The following is a 26764-nucleotide window of genomic DNA, read 5'->3' on the forward strand; positions in this document are numbered from 1 at the left end:
TGTGTTGTCCAGGTGGTGTAAAGCCCTGTGGAGAGCCATTGATATTGTATCTGCCATTGACCTGTTGTGGTGATAGGCAAATTGGAATGGGTCCAATTCCTTGCTGAGGCAGGATTTCAGTCTCGTCATGACCAACCTCCCAAAGCATTTAATCACTGTTGATGTGAGTGCTACCAGGCGATAGTCATTAAGGGAGCTCACATTATTCTTCTTAGGCACTGGTATAATTGTTGCTTTTTTGAAGCAAGTGTGAACTTCCGCCTATAGCAGTGAGAGGTTGAATATGTCCTTGAATACTCCCGCTAGTTGGTTGGCACAGGTTTTCAGAGCCTTACCAAGTACTCCATCGGGACCTTCCGCCTTGTGAGGGTTCACTCTCTTTAAAGACAACCTGACATTGACCTCTTAGACAGAGATCACAGGATCATCAGATACAGCAGGGATCTTCACAGCTGTAGTTGTGTTCTCCCTTTTAAAGTGGGCATAGAAGGCGTTCAGTTCATCTGGTAATGAAGCAATGCTGTCATTCATGCTACTGGGTTTCGCTTTGTAGGAAGTAATCCACTGCTTTATCCATGCTAGATTCTTTCCTATAATTCTATGGGCATGTAGCTTGTTATGCAGCCTCATGTGTGGCAACTTGTCGAAGGCCTTCTGAAAATCCAAGTACACAACATCAACTGATTCTCCTTTGTCTACACTGCTTGTTACTTCTTCAAAGAGTTCCAACAAATTTGTCAGGCAAGATTTTCCCTGAAGAAAACCATGCTGACTACGGCCTATTTTTTCATGTGCTTCAAAGTACTTTGAAACATCATCCTTAATAATCGACTCCAACATTTTCCCAACCACTGAAGTCAGACTAACTGGCCTATAGTTTCCTCTCTTCTGCCTCTCCCTTCTTGAAGAGTGGAGTAACATTTGCAATATTTCAGTCTTTTGGAACCATTCCAGGATCTAGTGATTCTTGCAAGATCATTACTGTTGCTTCCACGATCTCTTCAGCCATCTCTTTCAGTACCCTGGCTGTACTCTATCTGGTCCTGGTGACTTATCTACCTTCAAACCCTTCAGTTTCCCAAGAACCTTCTCTCTGGTAACTTCACACACTTCATGCCCCCGACAGCTAGAACTTCCACAATATTGCTAGTGTCTTACGCAGTGAAGACCGATGCAAAATACTTATTCAGTTCGTCTTCTTTTTCGTTGTCCCCCATTACTACCTCTCCAGCATCGTTTTCTTGCAGGCCAGTATCCACTCTCGCTTCTCTTTTATACTTTATATATCTGAAGAAGCCTTTGGTATTCTCTTTAATATTATTTGCTAACTTTCTTTTGTATTCCACCTTTACCTTCTTAATGACTTTTTTAGTTGCCTTCAGTTGGTTTTTAAAAGCTTTCCAATACTCTAACTTCCCATTAACCTTTGTTTTATATATCCCCTCCTTTGGCTTTTATGTTGGCTTTGACCTCTCTTGTTAGCCATGGTTGTATCATCTTTCTCTTAGAAAACTTATTCCTCTTTGGGATGTATATACCCTGTGCCTTCTGAATTGCTTCCAAAAATTCCAGCCAATGTTGCTCTGCCATCACCCCTGCCAGTTTTCTTTTTTAATCAATTCTGGCCAACTTTGCTACCATACCTCTGTAATTCCCTTTACTCCACTGTAATACCGATACATCTGACTTTAGCTTCTCCTTCTCAAATTTCAGGGTGAATTCAATCATATTATGATCACTTGTCCCTAAGGGTTCTTTTACCTTAAGTTTTCTAATCAATTCTGGTTCATTGCACAACACCTGATCCAGAAGAGCTTATCCTGGAGTGGGCTCAACCACGAGCTGCTCTAAAAAGCCATCTTGTAGGCACTCTAGAAATTCCCCCTCCTGTAATCCAGCAGCAATCTGATTTTCTCAGTCTATCTGCATATTGCAGACGCCCATGACTATTGTAATGTTGTTCTTTTGGCATGCAGTTTCTTATCTCCCAATGTAACTTGTAGGCAACATCCTTACAACTGCTTGCAGGGTCTGTATACAACTCCCAGCAGAGTCTTTTCACCCTTGCAGTTCCTTAGCTCGATCCACAATGATTCATTACCTTCTGACCCTATGTCACCCCTTTTTATTGATGTGGTTTTTATTTTTTACCAATAGAGGAACACCGTTCCCTCAGCCTGCCTGCCTATCCTTTCGATATGTGTATCCTTGGACATTAAGCTCCCAGCTATAATCTTTCAGACATGATTCAGTGATGACGACAACATCATACCTGCCCATCTGCAACTGTGCTGCAAGTTCATCTACTCTATTCCGTATACTGCGCACATTCAGATACAACGCCTTCAGTCCTGTATTCACCCTTTTCAATTTTGTTGCACCACGCTAAACCTTTAGATTCCTAACTTTGTCTGAGGTCTTACTAACATCCGCCTCCGCAACTCTGTTTTGGCACTGTGGTTCCCATCCCCTTCCAACTAGTTTAAACCCTATGGTTCAACATTAACAAACCTTTCCACTAGGATATTAGTGCCCCTCCGGTTCAGGTGCAAACTGTACCTTTTGTACAGGTCCCACCTTCCCTGAAAGAGAGACCAGTGATCTTCCTCCTACACCAACTTCTTAGCCACATATCAAACTATATAATCTTCCTAGTTCTGGCCTCACTAGCACGTGGCATGGGTAGTAGTCCTGAGATCACATCCCTGGAGTCCTGCCCTTTCACTTAGCTCCTAACTCTCTATGCAGAACCTCATCACTTGTCCTACCCTGGTAATTGGTACCCGCATGGACCATGACTTCTAGCTGTTCACCCTCCCACTTAAGAATGCTCGAGACTCAATCCGAGATATCCTGGACCCTGGCACCCAGGAGGCAGCATACCATCTGGGAATCTCGTTCTCGCCCACAGAACCTTTGTCCATTCCCCTAACAAATCCCCTATCTTCACAGTGTACCTCTTCTCTTCCTCCTTCCATTCTAAGTCACAGAGGCAGACTCAGTGCCAGAGACCTGAGCTCTGTGACTTTCCTTTGTTAGCTCATTCCCCCCCCCCCCCCACCCGACAGTATCCAAACTGATATGTCTGTTGTTGAGGGGGATGCCCACAGGGGTTCTCTGCACTGGCTCCTTAACTCCTTTTCCCTTCCTGACTGTTACCCAGTTCCCTGCATCCTGCACCTTGGGCGTAACTACCTCTCTATACATCCTATCACCCCTTCAGCCTCTGGAATGATCTGAAGTTTATAAATTCCAGCTCCCTTATCCCGCAAGAGGACCATTGCCCTCTCCTGCCTGTCACCTCAACTGATCTGAGCAGATATAAAGAAGAGAAGGAAATGAACTTGAGCTTTGCTTTCTCTGAGTGAAGTCTCTACACGGAAGCCTCTAAGAGCTAAAGCTTTACAATCACCACTCTAACCTTACTTGCAACTGTTTGTGCTCAGTATGGTGCCAAGGCTTTTGAAGATAAAAGTTTTATTCCAGTTCAAAGCCTAACTGCTCCTGTTACCTCCGCAGGAGTGAGGCCATGCAGCGGACTGGTCGAGCTGGGAGGACGTCTGCTGGAAAGTGTTATCGGATCTACAGCAAAGAATTCTGGGAGAAGTGCATGCCAGATCACATGGTCCCAGAGATCCAGAGAGTTAGTCTAACATCGGTGATCCTTACCCTCAAGTGCCTTGGTGTCAACAATGTCATTGGGTAACGTGGTTCAGATACAGTTTCTGCTCTTTCGCTGCCTTCCTCACAGGTGGATGGACATTGTCTTGCCTTTGTAATTCTACACAGGGACGAAATGTGAAGCAGACCAAGTATTTAGTCCTGATGGAGTGTCTCGGCTGAAACACTGTTTACTCCTCTCCGTAGATGTTGCTTGACGTTCTGAGTTCCTCCGGAATCCTGTGTGTGTTGCTCTGGATTTCTGCCAAGTCTCTTGAGTTTACACTTTTTAAGGCACTTCACAGGTAGACGGGGTGGTAAAGGATTTTGGCACGTTGGCTTACATCAGTCAGGGTGTTGAGTATAGAAGTTGGGAGTGTGATGTTGCAGTTGCAGAAGATGTTGGCAAGGCCACATCAGGGTATCGTGCTCAGATTTTCTCACCCTGCTACAAGGAAGCTGCCATTAAGCTGGAAAGTGTGTAGAATAAATTTACAAGGATGTTGCCAGAATTGGAGTGACTGAGCTATGGAACAAAGTCAAGCAGGCTGGAGCTTTATTCATCAGAACAAAGGAGAATAGAAACCAATCACTGAAAAGCCTATATAGAATGGATGTGAAGAGGATGTTTCTTATAATGGGGGAGTCTAGGACCAGAGGGCCAGTCTCTGAATAAAGAATGTCCCTTTAGAACAGATTTGAGGAGGAATTTCTTTAGCCTGGTGGTGGTGAATCTGTGGAATTCATTGCCACAGATGGCTGTGGAGTCCAAGTCATTGGGTATATTTAAAGCGGAGTTTGTTAGATTTGATGTTTTTCTTTGAACAGATCGGTTCTTTGTCTTGTGGCTGTCTGTGGGGGAATCTGATTTCAGGATTGTTTGATGCATACAATGCAAATAAATGTGCTTTGAATCTTTGATAGGTTATTGATTTTCAAGGGCACAAAGGTTATGGAGAGAAGGCAGGAGAATGGAGTAGAGAGGGATAATAAATCAGCCATGATGGAATGGCCTAATTCTGCTCTTACGTCTCATGGCCTTTCCCTGTCTGCTTTCCTAAGTTCAGGAGTTCTCCTTTGCAGCAAGCTCTCTGCCCCTATACCGAGGCCTGTCACATTTTCTCCGCTTTGATAATCCTTGCAGCTAGCAACTTAATTATGCAGCACAGAAACAGGCCCTTTGGCCCAACTGGTCCATGCTGACCAAGGTGCCCATCTAAGCTAGTCCCATTTGCCCACAAGGATTCTGCATCTTCTGATCCTATGTCACCTCTTACTAAGGATTTGATTTCACTTTTTATCAACAGAGCCACCCCACCCGCTCTGCCTGCTCGCCTGTCCTTTCAATACAGTGTGTATCCATGGATGTTGAGTTCCCAACTGTGATCTTCTTTCAGCCACAAATCAGTGATGCCCACAATGTCATACCTGCCGATCTCTAACTTTGCTACTAGATCATCTACCTTACTCTGTGCAATTCGTGCCTTCAAATATAACAGTCCTGTATTCATCTTCCTTTTTGACTTTGTCCCCATGTTACAGTTAAACTCATTCCACTGATTGCAATTTTGTCCTATCGTCTGCCTGTTCTTCCTCACAGTCTCACAACACTGCATCTAGTTGTACACCAATTGCCCTATCACACCAGTACCTATCCCCCTGCCAAATTAGATTAAACCCTCCCCAACAGCTCTAGCAAACCTGTCTGCACAACTCAATTAAACTTAAGGTGAACGTTTCCTCCATCAGTCTGCAGTTCAGCCCATCATTGATCGAGGTGCAGTCTCTCACCTCCTAATTGAGGATCTTCTGGTTGCTCTCCAGGTTCTCATACCTTGACAGGCCGGAGGAGAGACACATCCTGGAGGCACTGAAACAGCTTTACCAGAATGACGCTATTGACAGGTAGGTGAATGAGAGACCCAGTCACTTAGGCAACCTGTCAGAAGAATATATTGTGTTGCTCCCAGCAATACTGCACAGGATGTGCCCTGGAGTTGGGTTCGAGCCCACAACCTCCGACTGTACTATCTAAAGGACAATAAGCCGTGCCACCATGTTACAATTCTCTTACTAAGCTATCTGTTATATTTATGATGTTTCCTTTTAAATTAAAAAAATCATTATTTGCTGTTAATTCCTCCCATATAACGGAGATTTGAAGCAAATTGAACCTGCTTTCATCAACCCCTTACAGGTTTAGGGTTAGCTTTATTTGTCATCTTTATATGGAAACGTACAGTGAAATGCATCATTTCTGTCAATTACCAACACATTCCGAGGATGTGTGGAAGGCAACCTGCAAGTGGCACCACGCTCTGGGTGCCAACATAAGTTCAAAGTAAATTTGTCAAAGTACACATACGTCACCATATACAACCCAGAGATGCATTCTCTTGTGGGCATACTCAATAAATCCAGTAACCATAACAGAATTAATGAAAGACCTCGTCAACAGGGCTGACAACCATTGTGCAAAAGATAGCAAACTATAAATACAAAAAGAAATATTAATAATAAATAAATAAACAATAAACATTGAGAACATGAGATGAATAATCCTTGAAAATGTGTCCATAGGTTGTGAGAACATTTCAGTGAAGTTATCCTCTTTGGTTTAAAAGTCTGATGACTGAGGGGTAATTTTCTTTAAACCTGGTGGTGTGGGTTCTGAGGCTCCTGTATCACTTTACTGATGGCAACAGAGAAGAGAGCATGATCTGGGTGGTGGGGGTCGCTGATGATGGATGTTGCTTTTCTGTGACAACACTCCATGTTGAAGTGTGGGTAAGTCTTTACCTGTGATGGGCTGGGCCATATCCACTGCTTTTTGTAGGGTTTTCTGTTCAAGGGCATTGGCATTTTCATACCAGGCTGTGATGCAGCCAGTCAATATACTCTCAACCACACATCTGTAGAAGTCTGTCAAAGTTTTAGATGTCTTAACGAGTCTTTGCAAGCTCCAAAGGAAGTAGAGTCACTACTGTGCTTTCTTTGTAATTACATTTTACAGTATGTGCTAGGGCCTGCCCTCTGAAATGATAACACCATGGAATTTAAAATCGCTGACCCTCGCCACTTCTGATCATCCGATAAGGACTGGCTCATGGACCTCCAGTTTCCACCTCCTGAAGTCAATAACCACAACTTGGTTTTGCTGGCATTGAGTGAAACGTTGCTCAGCCAAATTTTGAATCTCCCTCCTATATGCTGATTCATCATAACCTTTGATTTGGCTATGTCAGTGGTATCGTCAGTAAACTTGAATATGGGGTATTGGAGTTGTGCTGAGCCACAGTCATAAGTATAAAGCGACAGAGCAGGGGGTAAGTACACAGCCTTGTGGTGCATCTGTGCTGATGGAGATTGTGGAGGAGATATTAATGCCAATCCAAACTGACTGGGGTCTGCAAGTGAGGAAATTGAAGATCCAATTGCACAAGGAGGTATGGATTTGAAGCTTATTGATTAGTATTCAGGGGATGATGGTATTGAATGCTGAGTTGTAGTCAATAAAGAGCATCTGGTGTATGCATCTATGTTGTCCAGATGTTTCATCACTATGGATGTAAGTGGTGCTGGATGATAGTCATTGAGGCAGGTTATCACATACTTCTTAGACGCCAGTATAATTGAAGCCTGCTTGGTCCCTCAGGCTCCCAAAGTGAGAGGTTAAAGATCTCAGTGAACACTCCAGCACAGGCCTTTAATACTTGGCCAGATACCCAGTCTGATCCAGATGCTTTCCATGGGTTTACCCTACTGAAAGAAACTCATGCGTCAACCTCAGAGACTGAAATCATAGGGTCGTCGAGGACTCTGGGAGTTTGTGATGGTTGCCTCCATGATTTGACGGTCAAAGTGAGCATAAAGGGCATTGAGCTCATCTGGGAGCAAAACCTTGTTGTCACCTATGATGTTTAATTTTACATTATAAGAGGTGATAGCATTCAAGCCCTGCCACAGATGTCGAGCATTCTTCAGTGATTCAAGTTTAGTCCAGAATTGCCAGTTCGCATGTGAAATGACTTTCTGTGGATCATACTTGGACCTCTTGATTTTACTTGGTTGCCAGATCTGAATGCTACTGATCTTCCCCTCAGCAAATTGCAAATCTCATGATTCATCCAGGGCTCCTGGTTGGAGATGACTGAATGATTCTTTTTATGAAGTCCATGACAACCATGGTGTATCCGTTCAGATCCACCAATAAATCCTTGAATACGGCCCAGTCTACCGACTCCAGGCATTCCTATAGCCACTGCTCTACCTCTTCATTGCCCTTTAGCCTCTGCCTGTATGCAAAGCAGCCAAATAATCAGATTTCCTAAAATGTGGTTTAGGGATCTAACAATAGCTGTACCTTATATTAGTATAGTGTTGTTCAAATGTGTTGGAACCACTGGTATTGCAAATGATATGTTGATGATAATTGGGCAAAGAGTTTTCAAATAAGCTCCCGGCAATGATTTAAAAGGCACTTGGGTAGGATGTTTCTTGTTTGCTGATGGTGGCATTCAGTACCTTAAGCGCTTGCTTAACATTGACTGTTGGCAGTATGTGAACTGCAGTCAGGGTCACGAAGCAGAACTCTCTTGGTAAGTAGAGCGGTTGACACTTAATCATTAGTTGCTCCGGATCAGGCAGAATAAGAGTGCAACAAGATCGTTGTGTCAGAGCACCATTAAGTGTTTATCATGAAACACAAGCCCCCATCACTTGGTTTCTTTAAATCAGCAGTTCGGTACATTGTTCTGTCGAGATGCAATCGGGTTTGATTGTGAATCGTTCATGTTTGGAGTGAGACATGTCTCTGTGAAACACAAAACGCAGCAGTCCCTCATTTCCCTCCAATGCAGCAATCTTGCCCTCAGGTCCTCAATCTTGTTCTCCAACAACTGGACATTTCCTAACAGGATACTGGGTAGAGGAAGTTTCATACCCCATTGCTGTAGTCTGCTTGGATTCCTCTTATAATGTCTTTTGCCTTATGGTGTAACCATGTGGCCTATGACGGTTATATTCACAGTGGTCTAATGGATTTTTAACCTTCACCTGAGAGGGCTGAGGGAGTCTTGGTCTTTGCAGAGATTTATTTCCCCTTCCCTTTCTCAGGGCAGGTTGCGTGACCAAACTCGGGCGGCTGATGGTGGAATTTCCTCTCCCACCACCCGTGACAAGGGCTCTAATTAAAGCAGCTGCACTGGATTGTGAGCACCTTTTGCTTCCAGTGGCTGCGATGCTCTCTGTGGAAAATGTTTTCATTCGACCAGGTAAGAGGGGCAGTTCTTGAAATGGTTTGTACCACACTTTAGTATGTACTCTCAATGCACTCGCTGTCACTGATACACAAGTGAAGGTGTCAGCCATTTTACACGGTGTACACTCAGACTATTCTGATGGTTGGCCATTTTAATCTTAGTTTTGATTGAGGGGGAGAACATAGTCCAGGTCACTTAGAGAATCTCCTGCTCTTGAATAATTCTGTTTTATAATCTATTTTATAATTGAAGACCTGAGTTAAAGGAAAAGGTTGAAAAGGTGAATACTTTGTTCCCTGGAGCATAGGAGAATGAGGAGAGTTTTGATAAGAGGGATACAAAATTGTGAGGGATATAATTAGGGTAAATGCAAGCAGGCTTTTTCCACTGAAATTGGGTGAGACTATAACAAGAGGTCATAGGTTAAGGGTGAAAGGTGAAATGTTTAAGGGGAACACAAGGGGGAACTTCTTCACTCAGAGAATGGTGTGAGTGTGGAATAGTGAATGTGGGTTTGATTGCAACGTTTAAGAGAAGTTTGGATAAATACATGGATAGAAAAGTTTGGAGGGCTATGGTCCAGGTGAGAGACAGATGGCTAGGCAGAATAACAGTTTGGCACAGATTAGATGGGCCAAAGGGCCTGTTTCTGTGCTGTAGTGTTCTATGACTCTACCTTGTTTAATTGTTTAAGCTTCTTCATCCAGTTTTTCTGTATTTCCAGTAGTTGAGTACCACTATATATTAGTGATCCTGGTCATTGGAGCAGCTCTTAAATCACTATCTGGCAGGACATGTGTGAATGTCTGCTCTTTCTTTAGTATGACAGCAAACTGCTATTATATTAGCCCAACACAGAGGCCACTTTATTAGGTACACTTCCTTGTTAATATAAATATCTAATCAGCTAATCACATGGCAGCAACTCAATACATAAAAACATGCAGACATGGTCAGATCTTTGTACTGTTGTTCAGAACAAACATCAGAATGGGGAAGAAATGTGATTTAAGTGACTTCGACTGTGGAATGATTGTTGGTGCATGACAGTGTGATTAGAGTATCTCCTGGGAATTTCATGTACAAGAGCAAAACAGAGAATGGTGTAAAAAGCAAAAAAAAAATCCATTGAGCAGCAGTTCTGTGGGCTAATTCATCTTTTTAATGAGAATGGCCAGACTGGTTCAAGCTGACAGGAAGGCAACAGTAACTCAGATAACCAGGTGTTACAACATGGTGTACAGAGGAGCATATCTGAATGTACAACGCCTCGAACCTTGAAGTGGATGGACTATAGCAACAAAAGACCAAGAACAGACACTCAGCAGCCACTTCATTAGGTACAGGAGGTACCTAATAAAGTGGCCACTGAGCATACATTATTTGCTTCAACAGTGATTTTGCTTGAGGGCAATTGCCTTGAGATTCCAGTTAAAGCTGATGAACTTTGGTAGATAGAGCCTGCGTTGTTATCAGCTGAACCTGGGTGACAGTAGTGTTGCAACAGATATCCTCAGTTGTTTAGTTCAAAGGGGAGCTGGATCAGACAGGGTTACAAGTCGTGATCACTGTCCAGTGACTGCAGCTGTGTGTATGCATTGGGGTTGGACAGGTCCAGGCAAGGTTTGGCTGAGCCCCTTTGGTTTGGATTCCCTAACTTTTTTTGTGTGAAGAACAGTGTTTACCACTCCGGAAGACACCTCAGTGAGTGTTAGAGCCTTGTGTGAAAAACTCAGATTCATTTATTTATCACGTGTACATCAAAACATACAGTGAAATACACTGTTTGTGTTAACTGGCAGAACCCAGGGAATAGCTGGAGGAAGTCAATAAGTGTCGCCACACATTCCAGCACCAACATAGCATACCCATGATGCTCAGCAGAACAACACAGAACACAACAAGCAACGAAACAACAACAGCAAGAGAAGCCCCTTTCCTCCATACAACCCACATGGGCAGTTCTTCAGCCCTAGGATAGGCCTCCAGTGGACACATGGACATCAGGACTCTTAACTTCCCTAGTAGACTTCAGACTTGCAGATCCAGGGTTTGGGCCATCAGACTTCAACTTCTGGACTTCTGATGTACCTTCAGACTCTGATCTTTGGTATTGACCCAAGAACTAGCCAATGAAGGGACCCTGAAGTCTTATGGGGCTTGACCGGTTGGATCATTGAGCACAGAGCAGTACAATCTTTGTAAGCATAACAGTGTGGTATCCGTCCACATGGAGCAGATAGTGAGTTTGTAATTGTGTCAGGAACAAAGGATGTTGGGAATAGCGAGGGTGAAGTGCCACAAGAAGGGTGTGGGACAAATGACAGAGGAATACTGGGGCGGCAAGTGGCTTGGGTGCAGACACACCCAGCCCTGAAACACCAGGCAAAGTCATTTGATTCCAAACAATTGGTCTGTTGATCATTACAGAATGTCTCTCTGGTGTTTCCCGCTCCCTCCCCTCTCCCCCTTTTCCTAACCGTGATTCCCCTCTCCCTGTCCCCTTCCCACTCTCAGTCCGCAATAGATACCCATATCAGAGTCAAGTTTATCATCACTCACATATGCCATGAAATTTGTTTAATTTTTTTGTGGCAGTAGTGCAGTGTAATACATAAAATTATATAAATTTATTTAAAATACATCAAATTACTGCAGTACTATGCAAAGGTCTTAGGCACCCTAGATATGTCTACATATGTCTGTGTATGTATATATATCTAAGACTTTTGCACAGTGTTGTACAATGTGGGGTGGCTTATTGAGCTACTGAGGTCCGGTGCTTTGACCCAACAGGGAACCCAGACAAGCAGAAGGAAGCTGAGGTGAGGCACCAGCAGCTGGCCCAGGAGTCTGGTGGCAGCAACGATTTCTTAACATTACTCAACATCTTCAAGACATGCAAGGCAAGGTATGGCCAACGTGGGAAGTCTGAGCAGTGTGGGTCAGCTTGGTCTTCTTGAAGAGCTTGGGACTGGGAGATATAAAAGTTAGAGGGAATCTTATCCAGTCACCTTAAAATTAAAGCCTCTTGCATTACCCATTTCTTCCTCTTCTTCCTGAGCCCTCAGCTGCCAGTGGAGCATTAGCCATTGATGACCTCCTGTCTCCATTGTCCAAAGCCGAGGGTATGGTTGGAGTTCATCAATGTTCCTACAATTTATCTACTTATTGAGATAAAGTGCGGAATAGGCCCTTCCAGCCCTTTGAACCACGCCATCCAGCAACCCCCCAATTTAACCTGAGCCTAATCACAGGACAATTTACAATGACAATTAACCTACCATCTAGCAAGTCTTTGGACTGTGGGAGGAAACTGGAGCACTCGGAGGAAACTGATGCAGTCACAGGACGAAGGTACAAGCTCCTTATAGGCAGCAGTGGGAATTGAACCCAGTTGTCCTGTAAAGTGTTGTGGTAACTACTACACTATCATACTGTACAGGAGATTGCCCTATATCGCTTCACCAGAACCCTGTTGGCCGGCTTCAACCCATTTCCACTTCTCATGATAGGGGTGTAGAGTCAGACTTTGAGCCCTGGAAAAATGAGGCTGGCTGTCCACTCCTTCAATGTCCGTTAACATCTTGTACATATCTCTCTGTAAAGAGTTACTCTAACTGCTACTCTGCCACCCCACATTAATTGGTTAGTTGGTCACTGTAAGTTATCCCGAATTTGTAGGTGAGTGAGAATCTGGAGGAGTTGATGAGACCAAGGTAAAATAAGTAAAAAATAATGTTAATGTAAGTGGGTGGTTGATGGAGATCAGGGACTCAATGGACAGGAGGGCCTGTTTCTATGTTGTATCTTTATGACTCTTGCACCTCTGATTGCATAACACCTCCTCAGTTTTGCATTGGTAGTAGCTGGTTAAATTATAAGCTTATATCTCTGAAGTGGGTGATGTAGCTCATGAATTGACTTAGTGTTTAGTCTCTGGGGTCACAAGTGTGAACAATTGAGCAGAATCATCTCCAAATGACTTCTGGTTTACTGCTTTCACCCTATTTAAGTTGGGGATGTTTCTTTCACTTCTAGCACATATTGCTGGTCACTCACGTGTGATATTCCCCCCCTCAGTGACTCCCCATCTTCCTGGTGCCGAAAATACTGGCTCCACTGGCGAGCGATGAAGACTGCGTTTAGTGTGGAGACCCAGCTCCAGGAGATAGTCAGGAAAATGAAACAGGTTCGAGTGCCCAAGAGTTGACATTCCTTGAATTTCAATTTGAAATGCTTTCTCCTCCACCTTTCCCACTGCATCTCTTGCTCTTCTTGCTCTCTCATCCTTTTGGGCACAACTCCAGAATGATATCCCTGTTGTTATTTGCAGAGAAAGGACTTTCCCTCAGAGACGTACAGTGGCTCCAAGAATGAGCTGCTGAGGAGGTGTTTGTGTGTTGGATATTTCTCCAATGTAGCCAGAAGGTAAATAGTGTCTCAGTCCTAGTCTCTTTGTCTCTTGTCTGGTGAACCTTTTTAAAGATTTGTCATATCCAAGGTAAAAGGTGCACAATATCGAAAAGGGTGAATACAGGACTGAAGGTGTTGCATTTGAACGCGTGCAGCAGAATAACTTGCAGCAGAGTTACAGACTGGCAGGTATGATGTTGTCGGCATCACTGAATCATAGCTGGGAACGTAATGTCCAAGGGTACACATGGTATTGAAAGGACAGGCAGGAAGACAGAGCGGTGGTGATCTGTTGGTAAGAATGAAATCAAATCATTAGAAAGAGCTGACGTATGGTCGGAATGTTCTGAATTATTGTGGATAGAGCTAAGGAACTGCAAAGGTAAAAAGACTCTGTTGGCAGTTGTATACAGACCCCCAAACAGTAGCAAGGGTGTGGCCTACAAATAACAACAGGAGATAGAAAATGCATGCCCAAAGGGCAATGTTACAATCGTCATTGTGGACTTCAATATGTGGGTTGATTGGGAAAATCAGGTTGGTGCTGGATTCCAATGTGAAATTTCTAGAATGCCTACAAGATTGCTTTTTAGAGCAGCTCATAGTTGAGCCCACTCAGGAGTCAGCTATTCTGACTAGGTGTTTTGCAATGAACCAGAATTGATTAGAGAGCTTAAGGTAGAAGAACCCTTAAGGGTAATTGATCACTGAGACCATAAAACCACAAGATACAGGAGCAGAATTAGGCCCATCTGCCACTTCATCATGGCAAATCCATTGTTCCTCTCAACCCCAATCTGCTGCCTTCTCCCTGTATCCCTTCATCCCCTGCCCAATCAAGAATCTATCAATATCCACCTTAATATACATACAGAGTTGGCCTGCACAGCTGCCTGTGGCAATGAATTCCACCAATTCATCACTCTCTGGCTAAAGAAATTCATCCTCACCTCCATTCTGAAAGGAAGCCCTCTATTCTGAGGCTGTGTCCTCTGGTCTTAGACTCTCCCATCATAGGAAACAACATTTGATAGATTTCAATGAGGTCATACCTTATTCTTCTGAATTCTAGTGAATAGAGGCCCACCCAGAGGCATCAAATACTCTTCATATGACAAGCTGTTCAATCCTGGAATCATTTTTGTGAACTCCTTTGCACCCTCTCCAGTTTCAGCACATCCTTTCTAAGATAAGGGGCCCAAACCTGCTGACTTGTATGACTTCTGCATTTTGTCTCATTATTGTCCACACTAGTTATCTAAGTTCAAGTGTAGTAGTTGGTATGAGTAGGCAGGTGTTGGTGGAAAATCCTGTCATTAGCAGTATTCTGTCTAAATCCTGGTGCAAAAATTGTAGCTTGTTCTGGGCTGTTCTCTATGGTCCCACTCTCCTCTTACTGATAACCTAACTCACAGAAAATTCTGCTAGAACATTTAAAATGTGATTTGCATATAACCTGATTGATGGATTGGAGACTATTTGTATTATGTAGGCAAATTGGTTATTACAAATACACATTTTTGATCAGGACCTAGCCCCAAGGTAATAAGACGTCATTGTCTCTTAACTACACAGGCTGCCAGTTTCACTGTTGGAGGCCACTTAAGAGAATTTCTTTGGGAATTGTCAAGCAGTCGTTTCCATTGACACTTGTGGAACTCGTCTCTAAGGCCTTCGTCATTCAGAGTTGACCGGGGATATTGCTTCCTAGCTGTCTAGGTATACAAGCCTGGGCAGTACAATATGGAGAAAGAGCTGGTGCCCATGTAGCAATCTCCTCCTCTCCACGCATCTGATGAATCCAAAGGAACAGCAGAGACCGATAGTCTGGTACCAGCAGCATGGCACGTGTTGCCAGTCAGCACTGAACGCAATGTAGGACTGCCTTAGGAACTCCAGCTTCAGATTTTTCCCTTGAGGATTTACTCCCGAAGCCTTCTGCATGAGTGGGTTTAGCTGCAAAGCAGTGGAGGTTTGACATCAGAGTTTTCCTTCTCCTAGAAGAGCAGCCAACCACAGCTGACGAGCCCCATCTACCCAAAGCAAGGCACCGGTAACCCACCTTTGCCCCTTCTCCTGTCAGTAGAAATGATTCCGCCAGGCTTAGTAGCCAAGTCACGCATGAAGGCCAGGAGCTGGACTTGGTTGTCAGAGGCTATTTGAGATGCGCGCTATTGGGAGCACTTAATAGTTAGTGGGAGCTTGTACCCATTACCAAGCTTGGCTATAACAACCTTAAAGAACCAGAGCTAATCTCTATTCAACAATGTTATATGTAGCCTTAAACACAAAAGGTTCTGCAAATGCTGGAAATCTTGAGCAATACACAGAAAAATGCTGGAGGAACAGAGCAGGAAAGGAAAAGTCTATAGAAGGGAATAATCAGTTGACATTTCAGGCTGAAACCCTTCATCAGGACTGAAGCATATATAGCCTTAAGCACTTTTATCTTGGAGTAACAAAATACATTGAAAACAAATCATAGCCAATATCCTGGCAGGGAGGTTTGCTAAGGCTATTGGGGAGAGTTTAAACTAGAATTGCTAGGGGGTGGGAATCGAATTGAAGAGACAGAAGAAGGGGTGGTTGGCTCATAAACAGAGAAAGCTTGTAGGCAGTATGGGGGGAGGGTAGGCAGGTGATAGAGAAGGGATGCGCTCACACTGATGGCTTGAGGTGTGTCTATTTTAACTCAGGAAGCATCATGAACTAAGCGGATGAGAGAGTGTGGATCAGTACTTGGAGCTACGATGTTGTGGCCATTACAGAGACTTGGTGGCTCAGGGGCAGGAATGGCTACTTAGAGGGCCAGGGTTTAGATGTTTCAGAAAGGACAGGGAGGGAGGCAAAAGAGATGGGGGTGTGGCATTGCTGATCAGAGACAGTGTCACGGCTGCAGAAGAGGAGGAAATCATGGAGGGATTGTCTGCTGAATCTCTGCAGGTGGAAGTTAAAAACAGGAAGGGGTCAATAACTCTACTGGGTGTTTTTTATAGACCACCCGATAGTAACAGAGGCATCGAGGAACAGATAGGGAGATAGATTCTGGAACGGTACAGTAATAAGAGTTGTCGTGTGATGGGAGAATTTCCCTAATATTGATTGGCATCTCCATAGAGCAAGGGATTTAGATGGGGTGGATTTTGTTAGGTGTGTTCAGGAAGGTTTCTTGACACAATATGTAGATAAGCCTACAAGAGGAGAGTTTGCACTTGATCTGGTATTGGGAAATGAGCCTGGTCAGGTGTCAGGTCTCTCAGTGGAAGAGCATTTTGGAGATACAGGAGTGATCACAATTCTATCTCCTTACCATAGCATTGGAGATGGAAAGGAACATACAAGTTAGGAAAACATTTAATTGGAGTAAGGGGAAATATGAAGCTATTAGGCAGGAACTTGGAAGTATAAATTGGGAGCAGATGTTCTCAGGGAAATGTATGGCAGAAATGTGGCAAATATTCAGGGGATATTTGTGTGGCATTCTGCATAGGTACGTTCTAATGAGATGGAAAGGATGGGAGGGTACAGGAACTATGGTGTACAAAAACTGTTAGGAATCTATTCAACAAGAAGAGAAAAGCTTATGAAAGGTTCAAAAAGCTAGATAATGATAGAGATCCAGAAAATTATAAGGCTAGCAGGAAGGAGCTTAAGAATGAAATTAGGAGAGCCAGAAGGGGTCATGAGAAGGCCTTGCTGAGCAGGATTAAGGAAAACCCCGATGCATTCTACAAATATGTGAAGAGCAAGAGGATAAGATGTGAGAGAATAGGACCAATCAAGAGTGATAGTGGAAAAGTGAGTATGGAACCAGGGGAGGTTGGTGGAGGTACTTAATGAAAACTTTGCTTCAGTATTCATTATGTAAAAGGACCTTGGCGATTGTAGGGATGACTTACAGCGGACTGAAAAGCTTGAGCATATAGACATTAAGAAAGAGGATGTGCTGGAGATTTTGGAAAGCATCAGGTTGGATAAGTCACCGGGACCGGATGAGATATACCCCAGACTACTGTGGGAGGCAAGGGAGGAGATTGCTGAGCCTCTGGCAAAGATCTTTGCATCATGAATGGGGACAGGAGAGGTTCCAGAGGATTGGAGGGTTGCAGGTGGTTTTAAGTTGATGGAGAAGATCCTGAGAGGCAGGATTTATAAATGTTTGGAGAGGCATAATATGATTAGGAATAGTCAGCATGGCTTTGTCAAAGGCAGGTCAAGTCTTATGAGCCTGATGGAATTTCTTGAGGATGTGACTAAACACATTGATAAAGATCGAGCAGAAGATGTAGCGTATATAGATTTCAGCAAGGCATTTGATAAGGTACTTCATGAAAGGCTTATTGAGAAAGTAAGGCATGGGATCTAAGGGGAATTGGCTTGCCCACAGAAGGCAAAGAGTGGTTGTAGATGGGTCATATTCTGCATGGAGGTCTGTGACCAGTGGTATGCCTCAGGGATCTGTCCTAGGACCCCTTCTCTTCTTGATTTTTATAAATGACCTATATGAGGAAGTGAAGGGATGTGTTAGTAAATTTGCTGATAACACAGATGTTGGAGGTGTTGGGGATATTGTGGAGGGCTGTCAAAGTTTACAGTGAGACATCGATAGGATGCAAAATTGGACTGAGAAATGGCAGTTGGAGTTGAACCCAGATAAGTGTGAGGTGGTTTATTTTGGTAGGTCAAATATGATGGCAGAGTACAGTAATAATGGTAAGACTTTTGGCAGTGTGGAGGATCAGAGGGATCTTGGAGTCCAAGTCCATAGGACACTCAAAGCTACTGCGCAGTTTGTCTGTGTGGTTAAGAAGGCATATGGTATATTGACCTTCATCAACCGTGGGATTGATTTTAAGAGCTGGTAGGTATTATTACAGCTATATAGGGCCTTAGTCAGACCCCACTTGGAGTACTGTGCTCAGTTCTGATCACATCACTACAGGAGGGATGTGGAAACTATAGAAAGGGTACAGAGGAGATTTACAAGGATGTTGCCTGGATTGGGGAGCATTCCTTATGGGAATAGGTTGAGTGAACTTGGCCTTTTCTCCTTGGAGTGATGGAAGACGAGAGGTGACCTGATAGAGGTGTATAAGATGATGAGAGGCATTGATCATGTGGAGAATCAGAGGCTTTTTCCCAGGGCTGAAATGGCTAACATTGGAGGGTACAGTTTTAAGGTGCTTGGAAGTAGGTACAGAGGAGATGTCAGGGCTAAGATTTTTACACAGAGAGTGGTGAGTGCATGGAATGGGCTGTTGGTAACAGTGGTGGAGGCAGATACGATAGGGTCTTTTAAGAAGGTACATGGAGCATGAAAAAATAGAGGGCTATGGGTAACCCTGGGTAATTTCTAAAGTAAGTACATGTTCAGCACAGCGTTGTGGGCTGAAGGGCCTGTATTGTGCTGTGGGTTTTCTATGTTTCTAGCTATTTAAAATGCCTTTTCTTTTGAAAATTCTGCATGGAAAATAACTTTTTTTGAGTCTGAAACTCTGGACGCTAACCACCCCGCTCTCCACCCCCCCCCCCCCCGCCCCACCCCATTTTCCCATTGTCACAATTGTTTTTAAAACCCAATTCTAAGGCTTCCGAGGACTGCAACGATCTGGTTCTAGCAGAACTACTTGTATTCCATGCAGGATTTTTGCTGCCAGCGAGCCCTGGGCTTGTTTAATCTCAGCAGCTAAGCATCTGAACATTGGTCCAGGAACAGAACCAAACGCCCTCATCATTCAGTAACACCTTGCTACGGGGAATAATTTGTCAGCAGAGCCATTTGGTTGTGTAGAAAAATCTGGCATCTGTTTACAGTATGGGAGCTGATTAGTCCAGTGGGGCGGAAGACATGGAATAATCTCTGAGTCCTATTATTGATTCGGGTTTCCCTGTGCCTGAATACTTTTCATTGATGGACTTCACATGGTAACTTAAAGTAACGTGTCCTATTTCTTTGCAGGTCTGTCGGTAAAACCTTCCACACGATGGATGGTCATGGATCGGTTGTCCACATCCACCCTTCCTCTGTCGTATGTAGCTGTTTACAGTGTTTATTTCTACATTTTAATGTTTTCCAGCAGGTGGGACACAGGCTGTTGATATTGACAGCTGAACCCAAGCTTGTCCCACTGGGGAGTGAACATAGACAGGAACCTGTTGGTTATTACATCTCCCTGGCTCAGCTGATGCCTAGACCCTCTTTGCTGACATCTCCTCTGCCTATAGGTGCCTTCTCCCACTGAATAATCAAGCAACCTAACAACAAGTTGCATCGTGCCACACCCCCACCAACAGAATAAAGCCATGGTACTTCTAGAGCATTGTCAAACACTACAGCACAGAAACAGACTCTTTGGCCCATCTAATCTGTGCCAAACTTTTATACTATTATTCTGCCTCGTCCCATCAGCTTGTAATTGGACAACACACCTCCCATCCATATGCGTATTCAAACTTCTGTCAAATATTGAAATCAAACCCGCATCAACCACATCTGGGTGGCAGCTCGTTCCACACACTCACCTCCCTCTGAGTGTAGAAGTTTCCATTTAAACATTTCACCTTTCACCTTTAACCTATGATCTCTCATTCTAGTCTCACCCAACCTCAGTAGAAAAACCTGCTTACATTTCCCCTCATATTTTTCTATACCTCTATCAAATCTTCCCTAATTCTCCTACCCTCCAGTGAATAGTCCCAACCTATTCAACCTTTCCTTATAACTCAGGACCTCCAGTCCTGGCAATGTCCTTGTAATCTTCTCTGTACTCTTCCAATCTTATTCATATCTTTCTTGTATGTTGGTGACCAGAAATAATACTCCAAGTTATACCTCTCTGACATCTTGTACAATTTCAACATAACAGCCCAATTCTTGTACTCAGTGCATTGATTTATGAAGGCCAATGTACCAGAAGCTTGCTTTATGACTCTGTTCTACCTGTGTTGCCACTTTCAAGGAATTATAGATCTATACTCACAGATCCCTCTGTTTTACGGTACTCCTCAGTGTAAGTCCTACCCTGGTTTGTCCTCCCAAACTGCAACACCATACGCTTGTCTGCATCTTCTGAATTGAGTTTGTTGAATGAAACACAAGGAAATTCAACTCCTTGCCCTCAACCCCGGAATCCTATTGGTGGAGAGATGGGACACACCACTAAAGGCACAGCCGGCAGCGATGCAGCAAAAGAACTGGGGAATTATTTAAGACCAGACTATGGGGTGAGATAGATTGGAGTAGTTTGGAGATGGGAAGAGTCCATTTCTAGGACAATAGAACAGTATAGCACAGTACAGGCCCTTTGGCCTCAAAAATGTCAACTTTTTAACCTACTTCGAGGTTAATCCTACCTTTTCCTTCCACATAGCCCTCAATTTTTCTTTCATCCATGTGTTTATCCGGTTTTTTTTAATGTCCCTAATGTTTCTGCCTCTACCACCACCTGGCAGTGCAATCCACATAACCACTACACTCTGTGTAAAAACACTACTTCTGACATCCCCTCTATACTTCCATCCAATCATAGAAAAGAACAACATAGAAACAGGCCCTTCAGCTTATACTGTCCGTTCCAAACCTGGTCCCATCCACCTGCATTCGGACCACAGCCCTCCATACCCCTACCACCCATGTACCTATCCAAACTTCTCTTAAATGTTGAAATCGAGCTCACATGCACCACTTGCGCTGGTAGCTCATTCCACACACTCACCACCCTCTTAAAATTACATTCTCTTGTATTAACCGTATCCGTCCTGGGAAAATGTCTGTGGCTATCCATTCTGTCTGTGCCTCTTATCATCTTATACACCTCTATCCAGTCATCTCATCCTCCTTCACTCCAAAGAGAAAAGCCCTAGTTCACTCAACCTTTCCTCATGAGACATGCTCTCCAATCCAGGGAGCATCCTGGTAAATCTCTGCATCCTTCCTGTAAGGAGGCAACCGGTTAATTCTCCCTGAGGATGTTACATTATACTAAGGGGCAAAGCAGAACATGATTGAAATTAAGCATCACCCTTGTATTCTGTTGGCAGCTGTTTGAGCAGGAGAACCAACTTGATTGGGTTATTTTTCATGATGTCATGGTCACATCCAAGATTTACATGCGGACTTTGTGCCCAATTCGTTACGAGTGGGTGAAGGATCTGCTGCCCAAGCTGCACGAAGTGGATGTGTACCAGCTGAGCAGTGTGGCGAGGGATGAGGGGCCCAGCGATGTGGCCCGACAGCAGCAGAGCAAAAGAACATCAGGTGAGCATTTGCCACAACCACCTCCTCCTGTCTTCATCTGGGGAGAGTGACCTTCGTTGACTTATAATTGCTTGCTTCATCACCATCAGTGCAGAGCATATTCAACATCCCTGAGCCTTTGGTGATATTTCTCACATTTTGGGTGCTACTGGCAGGGCCGGTATTGGTTGCCATGGTTACTCTCGAGAAAATGAGTTGCCTTCTTAAACATGGAACATCAAACAGTACAAGCCTCTGGCCAAACAAATCAGATCATTTAATCATTTTTAAACTATTTAAAGATACAGCACATTAACAGGTCCTTTCAGTCCAACAAACCTGTACCACCCAATTACACCCATGGACCAAATAACCTACCAACCCAAACGTCTTTGGAATTTGGGAGGAAACCCATGCAGTCACGGGAAGAACATGCAAGCTCCTTACAAACAGCAGCAAAATTGAACCCAGGTAACTGGCATTGTAATAGTGTTACACTAACCGCTACGTCACTGTGTTGCCCCACAAAGTTAACTTACCCAGTGCCCACCTAAACTTATCCCTTCTGCCTACAACCAAAGTAATCACCTCTGCCTGCATAATGGTCTATTCCTTCCATTTAGTACGCAGTCATATGCATATCTATGAGCCTCTTGAACATGCATACACCTGGGGTTACAAAGTGATGTGCGAACCTGACCTTGTATGGTTTACAAGTATCAGAATTGCAGGAGTTATTTCCCATTTGGGCTCACAGCTGCTTTCTGGATTTAAATAAAGGTATTTGACCTTCCCTCTTTCTCTCCCCCTCTTGCAGAGGAAGCTCTGGAAGAAGCTCTGAAGAGGCTGGAAAAGAGGAACGACGAGAAGTCCATATCAGATGCTCGGGCTCGATACCTTCAGCGCAAGCTGGACAAGGCACAGAACTAGATGGAGCAGTGAGGTTGGAGCAAGGCTGTCACCGTACAGGCACCCTGACCCCAATCCTGGACTGGGAGGGGATGGTGTGCAAGTTCAGACCGTTTTTCAGTCTTGGTAGAGAGGGGATTACATTTTCCACAGGGGCTAAAGACAAATCTCTTGAAGCATTGTGGAGTTGAGAATATGAATACTTCGTATGTGGTGGTGTTGGAGTTTGGGGGAGCGACTATCAGACACTGGCACAGGATTTACCTGTCAGTCTGAGGATCCAATTATCCCCCACCAACCTGTCCCAAGGACTAGTATTCACAATCATATTCTTTTGTCAATTCATCACACTGTGATTATATTGCCGTCACTATGTCAGGGAGTACACATGACATGGAGGGTTATGGTCTGGGTGCAGGTGAGTGGGACTAGGCAGATGAATAGTTTAGCATGGACTAGATGGGCCAAAGGGCCTTTTTCTGTGCTGTAATGTTCTATGACTCGGTTACTTCAGCAAATATTGACAGACCACACGCAAATATTGTAGCTCTTTTATTAAGAAATACGAGCTGAATCTTAAATCCTTTTCACAGATGAAAACCATCTTAAAGCTCCAGAACTTACAAATTAATAATATTGGGTGTTGTTACCTAAAGGCCCCATTGTTATGGCTCATGAAATGTGACCCTGTTACCATCTGAATACTTTAACCAGGTTAGAGAAACACTGCACAGAGGTATTTCACATGTGAGTTACCTTTACTGTTGGTTTCGTGGTTTGGTGATCGGAACTACATGTCCTATGGTGCACCATCCTGTGTCGGACTCCTGGGAAGTGGGAGAAAGAGGACTGATGAAATACAGAGCCAATCAGAGTGGTGTATGAATAGATGCTGTGTTAAATGAATTTTTTTTGTCTGATTTATTTGTATTTTTATAAATTATGAAAAAAAGTAATTAATGTATCTTTTGTAATGTTTTATTTTCAATAAAATGAGGTGCAAACCTTAATCTGCAACAGTTGAAATTATTGGAGTTTTAAACTTGGAACTGTCCCTTTCACCACTGGAGCAATTAGGCCTGATAGCACTGAGGATACTTGGAGAGGATACAATGTATGATTTTTGTGTAGTTTATTATAAAATACTTCATAAATTTCTTAATTCATTTGTGCCAGTCAAGGATAGGGGTTCTGTAGCACCACTGGATAATGGATCCTTCCTTAATCTATAAAGCCTGACCTTGACTGGGAATCCTATCAGCGAGGCCCCTCTCCGCCGACATTCACATTCATGAACTTTTGATTAAGTTCACTAAATGGTTACAAGTCTCCTTCCCTCCAGTGGAATCCGGACTCTGATTCGTTTAACTAGAGATACAAAAGATTCTGCAAATGCTGGAACTCTGGAGCAAAACACACAAAATGTTGGAGCAGTTCGGTGAGTCAGGTGGTACCTATGGAGGGAAATGGATAGTTGACATTTTGGGTGGAGACCCTTCATTAGGATCGACTTGATTAGCATTTGCTCTCAAAACGTGGTCAGAGAGGGAAAATGAACAACTATATATTTTGATCTAAATTTTTAAAAAGTATTTAAAGATAATGCTGTAGACAGTGAAGTTTATAGGGCTCAGTATTTGGAATTCCTTAGTAACTTGTTCTTTTAGAACTGATGCAGGGTTTCGACGTGAAGCATCAACTGTTCCTCTCCTCCCACTGATCTTGTTCGACACCAAGTTTCTCCAGTAGATTGTTTGCTGCTTCACATTCTAGTATCTGCCGTCTCCTTTGTCTGTCTGAGCCACCACCTCCCTTTTTCATTAAGGGTGACCACTGGCTGTGCTCTTTGTGCCGCACCTGAGTTAGTGATGCAACTGGAAGACGTTGGCTCTGAGTTCCACTCCGGAGGTTTGAGCACAAGATTCCTGGGCCAATGCTTCAACAGCAATGCTGCATTGTCATTGGAGAAATGGTAAACTGAGACTCTGTTTGACGGGTGTAGAGAAAATCTTCCATGGCAACTCGCACAAAAAGCAAGGGGACTCAGCAGGTCGGGTGACATCTATGGAGAGGAATAAACAGACGACATTTTCGGGCTGAGACCCTTCATCAGGACTCTTCAAATGTTTCACAACGTTATTTTGAAAAGGAGAAAGGGAGTTCCCCGTAGTGACCAGGGCAATATCATTAATAAATGGTTGACGTGATCGTTATTACACTACTGTGCAAACCTTAGGCATCCTGGATATATATATATATATATCACTGTGTGTGTTGCTCAAAATTTTACATCGTCACATAAACGTGAAATCTCTGTGTGTGTGCCTAAGACTTTTGTACAGTACTGTAGTAATTTTGTATATTGCACTATATTGCCGCCACAAAAAAAAACATTTCATAACGTGTGATGATAAACCTGACTCTGATATGAATCTCTATTGTGGACTGAGACTGGATGGGGACAAGGAGAGGAGAATCATGGTTGGGAAAAGGGGAAGGGAGAAGGGAGGGAGCAGGAAGGATCAGAGAGATATTTTATGATGATTAATAAGCCAATTGTTTGGAATCAAATGACCTTGCCTGGTGTCTCGGTGCTGGGTGTGTCTGTGCCTGCCCCTGGCACTCCCTCTCTGCCACCTGTCCTACACCTTCCCATGACGCTCCACCCTCACCATTCACAACATCCCTTGCTCCTGCCAGGTTTACAAACTTGCTCTCTGCTCCACATTGACGAATACAGTACTGTGCTAAAGTCTTAGCCACCCTAGCTATATGGATGTGCCTAACACTTTTGCATAGTCCTGTATGTGGTTGCTTGTTGGTGTTCCTCGTAGGCAGATTGACTCCTGTGCTTCATGCATAACAACAGTGATTGCACTAGAAGTTATTCATTGACTCTAAACACTTACAGCATTGTGTCATTTGCTATATATAACAATACATGTTTATGTGACGATGTAAAATTTTGAGAAATACACACAGAATGCTGGAGGAGCTCAGCAAGTCAGGCAGGAGAATAAAGTTGATATATATACAACAATAAATGTTTATGTGATTTGATGGAAAATCTTGTCTGGACATACTTATGTGAAATCCCTTGGAATGTTTTCCTACCTTAAGGACCCCCATCATCAAGGATATCTTCAAGTGGTGGTGTCTGAAGTAGGTGGCATCCATTACTAAAGACCTTTCCCATCTGGGACATGCAGTCTTCTCATAATGACCATCAGGTAGGAGCCTGAAGACCGACTGGCGCAATGTCACCGTGGCAACAACTGAACTGAGACTGCCACAGTGAGTGCTGGCAGCGACTGAGCCCAGGTGCGGATGAATGGCAAACTATAAGTGAAAGTCCTACCGTTTTACTCAGTCCCTCTACAAGGTTCGCTCGGACTGGATCTGGGTAGTTGGAGGCAGGTATTGCTAGAAGTTGAAGTTACTTTACACATACAATAATGGGAGGATAAATCAACCGATTATTGGGAACCCAGGGTAAGTCATTTACTGCCCTGTTCAGTTTTTAATAACTCCACCATGGACGGTCCCAATCCCGGCTGTGAAAGGAAGACAGTTGGGCATGAGGTTAGCAAACCCATTGCATAAAAACTCAGAGCTACAGAAGCACCAACAGATGCTCTAAAGACCTCATCCCTGGGAGAGGAAGGAAGAGATGGGCTACACCTGGCATAGCTTGAAATATTGGCCCAGGACCAAGGAATCTGGTGAGCTGTTGTCAGCGGTGATGGGTTTAACTCAACAAACTCGCTCTTTTCATTCAAGGGATATGGACTTCATAGACTGAGCGAGCACTTGATTGCTTGTCCATGACTGTCCTTGAGAAGGTGATGAAGGGCTACCGCCTTGTAATGCTGGGCCAAAGGTACACCCACAATACTGTTAGGGAGAGACTGCCAGGATTTTGGGAAGGTTTGGAGGCAACATCCAGGCAGTAGTTCTGGTGCTTTTGTCCGTGTCGGTAGAAGGACAAAAGCACCTCCATACAAACTTGTATCAAAAGTTGAAATTGAACCCACATCCATCACTTCCTCAGGCAGTTTGTTCCATACTTGCATCAACCTCAGAGTGAAGAAGCTCCCCCTCAGGTTTCCCTTAAATATTTCACCTTTCACCCATAACCTATGACCTCGGTTTATGTGTCATGTCACATAAGGTTCAAAGGTCAAGTTTAATGTCAGCGAAATGTATACAATATACATCCTGAAATGCTTTTCCTTCGCAAAACATCCACGAAAACAAGAGAAATGTCCCAAAGAATGAAAGA

General features: G+C 43.8%; 1 protein-coding gene across 4 annotated transcripts in view; it reads left to right on the forward strand.

The window, feature by feature from the left end:
- The window catches only part of dhx40 (DEAH (Asp-Glu-Ala-His) box polypeptide 40), a 46037-nt gene extending 22545 nt beyond the window's left edge, over positions 1-23492 (forward strand). For all 4 annotated transcript variants that reach the window (XM_059973620.1, XM_059973619.1, XM_059973621.1 and 1 more), the window contains exons 9-17: positions 3520-3702; positions 5485-5565; positions 8776-8933; positions 11718-11832; positions 13005-13113; positions 13258-13352; positions 19297-19366; positions 21378-21594; positions 22391-23492. In XM_059973620.1, the coding sequence (XP_059829603.1) occupies positions 3520-3702; positions 5485-5565; positions 8776-8933; positions 11718-11832; positions 13005-13113; positions 13258-13352; positions 19297-19366; positions 21378-21594; positions 22391-22503 (1141 nt within the window). In that variant the 3' untranslated portion in view covers positions 22504-23492. The remainder of the gene's footprint in view (positions 1-3519; positions 3703-5484; positions 5566-8775; positions 8934-11717; positions 11833-13004; positions 13114-13257; positions 13353-19296; positions 19367-21377; positions 21595-22390) is intronic.
- The last annotated feature ends 3272 nt before the right edge of the window (positions 23493-26764 follow it).

The sequence above is a fragment of the Hypanus sabinus genome, chromosome 6 (genome assembly GCF_030144855.1).
Source record: "Hypanus sabinus isolate sHypSab1 chromosome 6, sHypSab1.hap1, whole genome shotgun sequence".
NCBI classification, from domain to species: Eukaryota; Metazoa; Chordata; class Chondrichthyes; order Myliobatiformes; family Dasyatidae; genus Hypanus; species Hypanus sabinus.